Source organism: Osmia lignaria, chromosome 15 (assembly GCF_051020975.1).
Source record: "Osmia lignaria lignaria isolate PbOS001 chromosome 15, iyOsmLign1, whole genome shotgun sequence".
NCBI classification, from domain to species: Eukaryota; Metazoa; Arthropoda; class Insecta; order Hymenoptera; family Megachilidae; genus Osmia; species Osmia lignaria.
In genome coordinates this window covers 2,754,149-2,766,874 of record NC_135046.1, presented here as the reverse complement: position 1 = coordinate 2,766,874, position 12,726 = coordinate 2,754,149, and the positions used below count along the sequence as shown (strand labels likewise).

General features: G+C 42.8%; 1 protein-coding gene across 7 annotated transcripts in view; it reads right to left on the bottom strand.

Moving 5' to 3' along the window:
* Nucleotides 1-3,616: 3,616 nt before the first annotated feature.
* The window catches only part of Mdr49 (Multi drug resistance 49), a 54,389-nt gene continuing 45,279 nt past the window's right edge, over nt 3,617-12,726 (bottom strand). For all 7 annotated transcript variants that reach the window (XM_034315001.2, XM_034315008.2, XM_034315006.2 and 4 more), the window contains 6 exons: nt 11,413-11,764; nt 11,105-11,335; nt 9,818-10,767; nt 8,818-9,219; nt 8,585-8,731; nt 3,617-6,551 (listed from right to left, as the gene is read on the bottom strand). In XM_034315001.2, the coding sequence (XP_034170892.1) occupies nt 6,348-6,551; nt 8,585-8,731; nt 8,818-9,219; nt 9,818-10,767; nt 11,105-11,335; nt 11,413-11,764 (2,286 nt within the window). In that variant the 3' untranslated portion in view covers nt 3,617-6,347. The remainder of the gene's footprint in view (nt 6,552-8,584; nt 8,732-8,817; nt 9,220-9,817; nt 10,768-11,104; nt 11,336-11,412; nt 11,765-12,726) is intronic.

Genomic DNA, 12,726 nt, shown 5'->3' with positions numbered 1-12,726 from the left:
TAAATCGACGAATAAAGATTCCACTGACATTTTTACATATTGCATCCTAAAGAATTCCGAGCCTGATTCGTTGAAACAGGTCGCAAGAATTACGAGATAGGTTCTAAATCAAGTTGCAGCCTCGTAAATTTCACTTGGTTGGCCGTTTCTTCTGCAATCTTCATCAAATACATTTTCTTCGCGTGTACCAGCCACGAATTCGATGAATCTTGCGTCTACACTGCTGCACGTGTAATCGACGTTTAGATAATTTTTCTATTTCCAGTCTGATAAATAGCCGAAACGCTTCATTGACCATTTACAACGAAGCAAAGAACGTACCTTTGGAAATACAAAAGATATTAATTAATACCTTCGTATGGAATTGCCATTCGTGGAGGATTTAATGATAATTATCAGATTTTGAAGAGCAATTATTGTTACTCTATGTTTGACGAAATGAAATAATCACGGTAGCGTGTTCGATTTGTAATAATATTGTAATATTATTGGGGGAAATGATTACATTCTGTTATATAATTTGAAGGATCGTTTCAATGAAAGTTAGATTATATAATTTGCAACCGAACAGAATATTGCATTATTGAATTATAAGCTCGAATTTTCACGTCAATCGGACAATTTTCCTCCATAGAGAGACAAAGTGAGATGATCCAAATAACAGAGAGAAAAATTTCCAAGTATCTATTTTACTAATTTTATGAAAGTCTAAGTGCCATGCGTCGCCGACCTCCGAACATATGTATGTGTCTTTGATATCTATAGGGTTATCCAAATTGAGTGTCACATCTTCAAATTGAAATAAAACGCAAAATATTTGATTTTTGTATGATTACTTTATTTTAATACAAAGTCTATTTTATGATATTAATTATGATATTAAAACTTTGCGCTTTATTTTTGCGAGCTTGACACGTTTGACCAAATTTAACGAACGAGTAATTTTTCAGAAGGAGGAGACACCAATTGCCACCAAGATCGGATGATTTAGATTTTTTTTATAGGATTTATGGAAAGTGAATCCAAAAACTATTGATTTCCACTTGTGTGAAAATGTAATGAAAAATTGGGTGAAACGCATCAGGCTCGTGAAGAAAGCCGAGGAGGACATTTAAATAATATTACCTTTGATAATTAATGTCATACAGTAGACTTTGTGTTAAAATAAAGAATCACATACTTTGCGTTTTATTTCAATTTGAAGATGTGACACTCAATTTGAATAACCCTATACATATAGAAAGGTATTGATCCAGGGGTAAAAACGTCGAAATCCTTGTAATGCATATCATTGTTACTCTCTCCGTACAACAAAATCGAGAAGAAAAAACAGTAACAAAGGTAGACAGGATAGAAGGAAACACGAAATGACGAGAGTTAGACAAGGGACGCTGAGGGGTTGTATGTTGAAGGGAACGTGCGCACCGCCAGGTGCATATAAATCAGCATAAATTGTAATGCAGAAATTCCGTAGTCGGTACGCGTGGTCGGTGCGACGCTGCGTTTAGCGGTAGGACGGTAGCGTGTGCAGAGAGGTCCGCACGAACGAGCCTTTCCCGTTTTCGCGGCACCGGGCTCTGGGTCGAAATTCGCTTTGTCAGGCTGCTTTTTCGCCACGAAGGCGGTAAACACTTTGCACGGCTCGAAAACGAAATTGTTGCTTATGACAAAGCGGCGGGACGGGCCTGGGTGTGAGAGCAATGCAATTGTTCTTTCTACTCCCTTTCTTTTTACCGACGAGCAAAAAAGAAAGATTTCACTTTGAGCCGTGCGTGCAGTTTATTCCATCGTGCAGCCTCTGTGCAGCGTCTGGGATAGAATTTATTCAAATTCGAGAACCCTCTGACAACAAGATTTCCCCTACAAGTCTTTGTTTTCTTATTTGTTTCGTGGCTCGATAACTACCGAAACTTATGTACATATATGAAAATTCTTAATGCAACTTTGTGTAGGTAATTGTAACTCACTTACCTTTATAAAAGCGTTTCAGGATCTTAATTTTTTTCCTAAATAAGCGGCTCTATTCCAGCTGTGTATCTATTTGCGCACTGCCTTTTTCCTAACCCAGTTCGCATTCCCTGTAGGCAAGGAACTTGAGCAGTTAGCCGAGTCGGCACGATCTGCGATTCCAAGTCCAACTGTCGGTTCAACAAAGAGCGAGCTTCCTCTGTGAATGCTAATCGTTGCAGGATTAACCCAACCCCCCTGGAGTCTGATGTGTTTTTATCGCCCATGCTCCCATAGAGATGAGACGCGAAACAGAAATTGTACACTTTCGAAAAGCCTGAAATTTCAAGTCAAACGAGAAATCAAAGAATTCTCGAAGACCAATATATAATTTAACCGAAGATATAATAACAGGTTTGTCAACAGGTACTATTCGTAAGTTTATCAGAACACGTAATAACAGGTCGAAAGGGTTGAATTATTTCCACCGATAGTAGATCGTACGAAGCGGATAAGCGATGAAAGGTCAGACACGTCGTTTTATCGGTCGAAATGACTAATCCGATTTAGAGGACGCTAACAAGGACCTACGTCTTCCCTAATTATCCCCTTTCATCGCGAGAGAAAGTACCGAGGGCTGCGTGTCTCGAACAATTAAGACGCGTTTGCTTTGGTTCTCTCTTCAACTCGTACGGAATAATTTCGCGAGTTCTATCCACGTTATACACCCAGCCGCGTGTATTTTCACAGTTCCAGCCACGATTTCCCTCCCTTTCGTTCCCCGTTCGCGATAAATCAGCTTCCCTTGCGCGCTGCAAACTTCTTTATCTATGATCGATCCTCCCCTGTTCACTTCTCAGCCCGACGAAACCACTGTTCGCCTTTGTCAATCCCTTTTCCTTACCTCTCTCCGGCTACGTACTTACGTTACGGAGAAAGTTTCCTTTAAAACTACCCCGATGTACATACTTCGTGAGTTCGTCAAAAACTTGGAATTCACTTGGTTGCGGACCTACTTTTTATGGGCGCTCATCATCCCTGAAAGGGCGCGTGCACGAAATGTTGAGTGATTTCTTACGAAAAATACTCTGCTTTATGGGAGCACACGTGCAACAGAAAAATGGGACTATATTTCATTGGATCCACTGAAAAGCTTTCGATTTAAAATTATTTTAATTACTATCGATTTTGAAATAATCGTTCTGTATGTTTCGTGTACGTATTTAAAATATTGTGAAATCCATAGAAACAACAGATTTGTTTGCGAAAGGATAATGGAAAGCCTCGGTTTTCCATTGAAGCTTAAATCTTTCAATTTTTCCAACAGCCGTTCGTTCGATTCGCTAACAAACGGCGCACTTTGTGTTGAACGTTAAAAATCTACGCGAATAGATATAAATTCCAGATACGCGCATAAAGTCGACGCTAGGAGAAATATACAGGATGAAAGGGAATAGGTGGGCAGATTTTTTTGCAATTTTTCGACGAATTGAAAATTTGTTTTTTGGGCTTTCTCACGCACGTTTGCTCGCCGGTTATATCGTTCTACTCGTTGTGTGTGTGTTTTTTTTCCACTATGTTTCCATTTATTTCATGTATATGACAGCAGTGTACGGTCTGCTCCGTCTGTCTTGCAACAAAAGAGGGAGAGAATAAAAGAAAAGAAAAATAAAACGGAAAATTATTAATACTTCCTCTTTGTCGTTATACTGTCTAGTAGTATCGCTGTGGTAATTACAACTTGACACGCTCTCGATATATGAAAGGAAAGAAAAGAGAAAGAAAAAAGAAACATAAAAGAGAATCAACGTAACACGCTGCTGGTTTTTCTCGCACATTTTTTTTTTTGTTTTTTTTTTCGTTAAGTCACACTAAATGTTTCGAACCAAGCGATCGCTCGTTCGCGGTGTTAACATCATTTTGCCTTTAAGTTACTTTGGCCGCAGCCTTAGCTTTTTAAGTAACGCTTTCGAAATCTTTATAAACTACCATCTCTTGTTCCTTTCATCATTCTGATGCGCTATGTTTCACAAAGAATTATAAGTTGAATTTCTATGCCTGATCGATCAAGAGAAAGAATCGAAGTTAGAAACGACGCGAAATGTTTGCGTTAGATTGCAATTCGCTGTTCGATTGTATTCGTATCGTTATTCTGTTAACACGTTGACCGCCTGCGGGGTTAATGAATTTTTCAAATTATAATAAGTAACTATTCTGGGTGTAATAAGGGAAACCACCACCCAATTTGATAAGTACCTTGGAAACGGTGAAAATTTATATTAAATATAATTTAATTAAGCCTGCGATCAACGTGTTAAAACGCGTACGGCGAGTCGATAAGTACACGAAAGACGGCGTCAAAGGGTTCGTTCAATGGAAACGAAATCCTCGCACCTGATCGGTTTGGACAACCACTGTTAAGTCGCAAACGCTTGTTCCTGGCTCGAAGATACTACGGCTTAGAAGAACTACGTTTTGTATTGTCGTTGCGGTATATAAAGCACTGTTACGCATCGATAAGGCACGATCGAGGCCATTTCCCAAGACGATTAAGTACTCTGCATCAAACGGCGCGACAGAAAATGCTTTCGAAACAAAAAATGGTTCGTGCAATACACGTTGAATGCCACAGGGACTATCTGTAAATAATTAAAAGAGAAAAGAAAATTCTAAGCAATATTATCTAAGATTACAAGTAGAAAGCTTAAATTGGAAAATGAAATGGTACTTTGATTATGGCAATCAACGCGTTGACGAACAGGTGAAAGTATGAAATTTTCCATGAAAATATTCGAGCATTTTCGCGACGGTGTCGGCCACTGACGAGCCCCGAGGGAGCCTCGACGCGATCTTATCGCTAAGTATACGAAGTATGAAGGCACTCAAGTTCGGGCTAAAGTATCTGTTGTCGCGAACTTCGACCACGGAAATCCGGCCTCCGGATGAATGTGTCTTCGACACTCGGAAACACCTCGTGAACGCTTCTCCACGCGAGCATATTGCTCTAACGGAACGTGTAACTTTCCAAAGAGAATTGTCGAGGGTATTCGTATTTTCACCGATCAATCCTGATCATTGAACATCTGCAATCTCAAATAAAACTGAGAGTTCCTTAATATATTTCTGCTTTTTTTACCCTCTTATTTAATTACACCCGTTTTTTCTTCTTCTTCTTCCTCTTCTTCTTCACAAAACCGTATAATTTCTAAGGCACGAATACATGAAGAATATCTGATCTTGACTCGTTAGACAGCCAGTCGTGTCCTTTTAGACGAATTCGTTATATTTCAAGGGATAATCCAGTTGAAAAGGGAGAGACGTTCGACGAGATTAAAGGAGTAGGTTTCAGGGATAAGAGAAGGGCGGAGAAAGCGGGAAGAGCAATTGTAGGAAGAGTATAAAATAGAGGCTCATAAATATTTCATGGGACGTCGTTGGACAAGATCGGTGACGAAACAGACAGCATTGCGTCGTCGCGCGCGGTATCGTTGTTCTTGCTAAACATCTGTGCCACCCATTGGGTCCTCTTTCTTTTCGCGTGTTTAATCGAGCCTATGGAATATCGTTTCCCTTTTCTACTTCCCCCTCCCCCTCTTGGTTCGTTATCTCTCTGTAACGTTCTCTTCGCTGTGTCTTTCAATAAAGAGACAGGTAAAGGTGAAATGAAGACAAAAAACGGTATCGTTCCAGAGGAAACAGCGCCAGTATCCATTATGGCGACATTACAGTGAACGACGCGTTTTATCGTTCATTGGATCGTTACGTAACTGGCGTGCGAAATAGGAAGAGGCAATAATGATCCGACACGCGTCTGTGCCGTAGGTTCTGTCGGCGAACGACAGTTTCCCATTCTCGAAGCGAACCCTGGCGCGGTTCAAAGGAAACACCGGTGATAGCTAAAGAATTAGGGGCGCGAGATGAACCGATGTTTTGTAATTTTAATCTGAAAATTATTTCAAAGATCAAAAATCTGAATTTACGTGATGAATAAATTTCGTTATCTTCGAGTTCTCGTAGAGCCAAACTAAAAATGTATTCGCTATCAGAGAGAGAGAGAAAAATCCGTGATCTCTTTTTTCGACTTCCTTCTTCCGTCGCGGAGAAGAGACTGCAACGATAACGCATAAATAAAACGGTGAAAAACTATCGGTGAACGAAGTGTACGATAAACGAGAGTCAGTTAAAAATGTACGGGGAGCCGTTTTGGCGCGAGTTTCATCAAGAAATCTGTAACTACTCTTCTTGGAAATCGCTCGTGCGACTTTTTATCATCCTCCTTGTCGCGGCTACAGGCCGCCGAAACTGATTTCGTCTGTTGGACGAAAATGTTCCGTTCGTACGAGCTCGTCGACTCGAGAGGAGCGTCGTTTAGACGACGCGATTCCACGCTGCCTCGGCGTTTACTCCATCGCGGCTTCCTGAAGGGCGTGAAGATGAGCGTACAGACCGTCCGCAGCTATTAAGTCGTCGTGAGTACCCATCTCGGCGACGGTTCCCTTCTCCAGCACGCAGATCACGTCAGCGTTCCTTATGGTGGCCAGACGATGCGCTATGGTGATGCAAGTTCTACCCTCCATCGCTTTGTCCAAGGCTGCTTGTACCACCTGTGCGAGAAACACCGTGGAAAAATCGTTTAAATTATAGATTGAGAATTCAGGAATTTTCTTCGTTAGCTGTAACCTTATTTCATTGAAATACAGCACACGGATTCCGAGACAAATGGTTGACCCTGTATATTAAAACATTCGATCATCATCCCTTATTTTTATCATTTTTTCTCCCACTACAGTAATAATAACGTGAGATAAAAAATTTTAATGGAAGAGATCGACGATATTTATCCAATATTTTGTTCCACTCGAGAGGGAAAACTATTCTTTTTCCCTGATTCAACGAGAGAACGAGTTACGTAAAAATATTTTACATCAAACGAGGAATATTAAGACGGTCGTCTGTGAATAACACCGTTCGTCAATGTAAAGCCGAAGCAATGTAAAGCAGTGTTGCGAGCTAGCTTAGCTGATGAATATTAATGGATCCTGATGGATTTTAATGAATAATACGAGCAAAAAACGCGATCCAAAGCCGACGAAAAAAGATATCGCGCGACTTGCTGCTATAGTATGTTACATAACGTAACGGGACACGCTTTATATGGTAATTTTACTGAAAAATTAAAATTCATATGTGTGTATGCACGCTCCGGACTCGACCGCGTGCTAATATATCGTATTAACAACGAAATCGTATCTTCTCTGTCGCGATGCGCGCATACGAATTCTCTCTTTTGATCAAACGTACGAAATCTAGAAAACTCTAAATCCCATCCCTCGATGCGTGAATCCATTTTTTTTTCCAACCACCGTGCGCCCGTTTTTGTCCGCTGAAGTCTGCATGAAACGCGAGCCATTCGAAAGTTAGCTCTCGAGCAATTATCCTGGTTTCGATGTTCGATTTCACGAACCACGAAGATCGATTATTCTAGCCGCGAGAGTACGGCCACTCGATATCGACAACAATCGAGAACAATGCAATCGTATTATCTAATGTTAACGATCGGAATAGTCGGTTTTCTGAATGTTCGATTGTTCTAATTACAAATCGACTTGTTCGGTAAATGAATTTTAGGTTGATTATTAATATTTACCGTCGGAAAAATCGAAAAAATAAGTGTTATAAGTTCCAGTATTTAACTCGAAAACATCCTCAGTACGATTTCTTTCCTCGAGTAGCACACGAATCGCTGAAAATAAAAGAGAAAAGGATCTTCTCCAAGGAATCCTCTCGAATCGAGAAGAAAATCGATGTCAAGGGTATTGTCGCGGCTCAATTCAAAGCTCATTAAGTCGATTGACTGTTCGAGGTCTCGCGAGTGCAATAACGAGCGCGATTCTCTCTGTTGAATTATCAATTGAATCCTGTTTTAATTCCTCCACAATGTGCAACCTTTATTGTCGCCCTGAGAAACGATCTTAAATACGGACGGACATTACAAGGCTCTTTTTAATTGGACGCGGAGAACGTAACACAATGCGATGATGAGGAAGAATGCACGGCTTTTGTCGCCGCGAGAATTCCTCGCGCTTCTTCAACAACGCCTTCAAAGGCGGCTGGTCACTCTTTTGTCTTTTTTTCCACCGCGAAAAAAATACACGCCAGTGCTTTCCGGCGCATATTATATTTCTGAATGCAAGTCTCGTCCACTTTACAACTGATTCCACCGGCTATTCTCGTGACACTGGTGAATGGTCGGGAGACATTTTTCGAAGGAACGATTCGCGGAAATAATGGCACAGAAGGGAGAAAGAAATTCTAGGAAGCGTAATACCGCATGCATTATGAATAAGAACACTGAATAAATATTTGATCTGTTAATATCTGACTGTTGTTTCTTAACCCTTTGAATACGGCGGATTTTGAGATGTACCAGCTATACCATACGATAGGAATTCAGTCGCACCCTAGACCGAGAACAGCGAAATTTTGCGTTAGGCGTGCACTTTTCCGAAAGTAAATTGAAATAATCAAACCAATATAAGAGTTCAAACTAGTTTAAGCGCTTACAGTAGTCAAAGGGTTAATATGAATTATTAATAAAATTCAGAAGATTAACCAGAAAATTGAAAGAAAATCTTACCTGTTCGCTCTGGGTGTCGAGGGCAGATGTGGCCTCATCCAGCAGCAGGACACGAGGATTTCTCACCAAAGCTCGAGCTATCGCGATACGTTGCTTCTGTCCTCCGGACAATTGCGTACCCTTAGATCCTAACCTAGTATCATACCCCTGTAACAAAGCATAAACAACCGTCTGTTACGCGTTTGGATCTTTTACATATCGAATTCAATAAATCCTACTGGATGGATACTCACTAATGGTAGAGAGCTGACGAAACTGTGGATGTTCGACTTCCTGGCGGCGTCCATCACCTCGTCCATCGTAACGACCCGAGAATTATCACCGTAGGCAATGTTCTGCGCGATCGTCCTGTCGAATAGTACCGGTTCCTGACCGACCACACCGAGCTGAGACCTGAGATTGCGCAGCGACACCGACGAGATATCGCGACGATCCATGGTCACGGTCCCGGAAATTGGATCGTACAATCGTTGCAAGAGTTGGATGCAGGTAGACTTTCCGCATCCACTTTGACCCACCAAGGCGACCATCTGGCCTGGCTTCACTATTAGATTCAGCCCTTGCAGAATGGACATCTCTGACCGTGTTGGGTAGTGGAACTCGACTTTCGAGAACTGAATCAGGCCTTCCGCTTTCTGAAATCAACCATTTGGAGGATGTGAAGTTGGTACCTATGTTTCTAGGTCGAAGTCACCTAGATCTATATTATTACCCTCTAAATTTCTTAAACAGAAACAGCTACCTCGTCCGCGATATCTATCTCTGCTAATAATCGCGACCGATTAACAAGAAAATCGATTGCTCAACGATCCAGTGACATTTACTCGCGAAACATTATTACGCGCAGTGTACCGTTCGCTTAGCAAGTTGCGATAGAAGGTCGTTCTCCTATCGTTTCATTAAGCGGTTTGAAATTCCATAGGGATAGCCGTAGTCTCGATCAAACACATGCTGTCCCGTTTTCAGCGTAATTAACGTACGTTGCCCGAGGCGTCGTCGCTGTCGGTACGTCATAAATTCAGCGACTGATTAAACAGTTCTAATGAAACGACAGGGGGGACGTGTTGCTTCTTGGTCGAGCCCTAGTATTAGCCAGACCTGTCGGATAAAAGGAACCACGGCAAACAACCTAATTAACGATCCGTTTGACAATTAACCACGTATTGTACGATTACAAGCTCCAGCTGGCTCTCGAATTTCAGCATCTAACGAGGACACGAATCGATCACTCACCCAGTCCAGATCTTTGTCTTCCGAATCCGGCGGCGAAGTAATCTCTGGAACCCTGTCCAGCAGTTTGAATATCCTACCAGCGGAAATCTTTGCTGTGTTGAAGTTCGGCGCGAACGCCAATGCTTGGCCCAACATCCAAGAACCGAAAATCAACGCCTCGGACACTTTGATCACGTCCTGATAGCTGAGACCCTCCGTAGCCACTAACGAACCTCCGTAATAAAGACTCAAAGCGTAACCGAAGAATGGTGTGGTTTGTCCGCACGAGAACACCAAACCTCTTAATCTGTTCCTGATTCTGGTCGCCTTAGCAACGTGATCCAACTCGACGCAGTAACGTTGCAGGAAGGCTTCTTCTTTACCCAGACTAGCCACGGTTCGTATGTTCGAAATCGCTTCTATGGCGATCCTGGTAGCCGCTTCCATCTTCTTCTTCTCTTGTAAACCCTGACCGCTCATCACTCTGGCCTCAAAGAAGACAGCGCCTAGTACCAGCGGTATCGAAACCACCGACACCAATGTCATCTTCCAGGTGTAGTACATGGACAGACCGATACCGAGTACCAAAGTGGACATAGCCTGAAGAATAGCACCGACTCGAGTACCCGTTGCACCTTGCACCGCGCCAGCATCTGATGACAATCGAGCGCACAGTGCACCCACGCTGTTCGAGTCATCGTCGTACCAGCCCATCTCTTGCTTCAACATCGCGGCGAACGTCATTCTTCTGATCCTTGTCGTCATACGTACACCGGCTAGACCGAACATGTACATCTGTAGGAAACTGCCGACGCCGGTTACTATACCGACAACCAGGAACAGGATAGAGAAGTTGACCGTCTCGCGACGTATTTCGTCCGCATCTTGAAGACCCAACACGTAGTACACTTCACCGAACAAGACTGCGAAGGCTGGGAAGGATGCGCCTACCATGGCTGCAGCTAGACATCCTGGGACGAATGAAATCGTTTGATTAATCTCTGTTAGTGATAGAAGGATACATGAAAAGGGAATGGTCAACGTTTTGAGCCAAATGGCTCGTATATCCTTGGGGGGTATTTTCATTTATTGGGGAAAATCCAAAAGTTTCTCGCCCGACCGTGGAGGGAAACTTTTTTGTGCACGGGTCTACCTGGCACCCCCTTAAAAATAGTAAACCAGCACGACGGAAGGCATTCTGTCGGGTGCATTAGCTGATGCTTGGACAACCTCGCGTAATAAATACTTATTAACGAAATATAGTTGCATTCATTCACACATCCTTGCCATCACCTCAAATATACTAACCAACTATGTTGAAAGGCCATTCTGGTTTGTTCAATCCGAATATCCTCATCATTGGTGCGTCGTATGGTTTCTCGTGTTCCTCCAATTGATTTATCGAGCTCTCGGATGCACCCGCCAGGGACAGACGATGAGAATGCATCGACAGAGTGGAGAATTGTCTCTTTAGCGGTGGCTTTTGTTGTTTCGGGATGGCGGCGGTCACCGTCTTTGCGGCCGACGCTGTCGCTTTGGCTGATTCGATAGAAACACGTTAAAATGCTATTCGGTGCTAGGAATGGCTTTGAACAATGTACGCGGCGAGTAATTACCTCTGGCAGTTGCACTGGCATCGGCAGAGACCAATCCGTAGTAATGTTTCTTCAGGGCAAGTAACTCTTCGTGGGTACCCTCTTCCACGACCTGTCCGTCCTTAATGAATATTATTCTGTCAGCGTTAGTGATCGTCGATAATCTGTGGGTTACTACGACGGTGGTTCTGCCCTTGGCAGCCGCGTCTAGAGCCCTTTGCACCGTAGCTTCACTATGGAGATCCAAGGCTGACGTGGCTTCGTCCAATAAAAGTATGGCCGGTCTTTTAACCAGGGCACGGGCGATCGCGATCCTCTGCTTCTGTCCACCGGACAACTGCGATCCTCTTTCTCCCACGGGACTGTCGTAAGCCTGAAACACGTATGATAACTTCATGGCACACGCGTTTCTTGCTGCCGAGCGGAGGAAAAGTTAATTAAACGAGATTTTTGACTGGATACACTTTGAAACGATGGAAAATAAAGGTGAACGGTAACTGTGAACTAACGGTAGCATTTGTTGATAATTATCGACAGAAGGGAGCATCGGCGCCATTTGCTCGTTCGATTAGTGTACGAGCGGCAAGAGGCCATCGAGGTCTCTGCGGTTTGAAGTAACGATTATTTCATTAACGGAGAAACGACGTGACGCGCCAGCAGTGCACATGCACCACGTCGAGATTTAATAAATTTACGAGGAACAGCACTTCGGCTGGCATTCGGTGTAACCGAGTGGTTTAATGCCTAGCGACGATCCGCTTGAATTTCGCTATTACATCCTACGATCAAGTGGTTATTTTTCATTTTCAAAAAATACCATCCTCCATGTAGAAACATATTGGCAGCTGTCGGAAACATTGGTTGCTGCATGAAAGCTTGCAAAATTTTTAAATCGCGCCTAGTGTGAACTGGTTATGGCAACAATATTGTTTCCAGTTACCTTTGAAATCTAACTGAATTTTTTACCATTTAACATCGTGCTTTTAACCTGTACTCGTTTTCGTGGTTACGTTTACAAAGAATCATTCTCCCGTGTTTTTGATACACAATTTTCGGTTCAATCAACCGGCACAGACAATTGCCATCCGAATAAAATATCAGGATCGATTCAACGTTCCGTGAAATAAACCGTATGGCGTTTTCCATAAAGTGGAAAACGTCGGGTACGCTTGTTCCCGTGGCTCGTTGCGATCCTAAACGCGAACGCCGAACAAAGGGCTAAACACAGGTGTATCCATAGGGAGGCAGGGTTGAAGTGTCGGATTCAGCTAGCGATAATTCGGTAATAAACGGCTAATCGTTGACACAACCGTAATCTGGGATAGTGTTATTTGC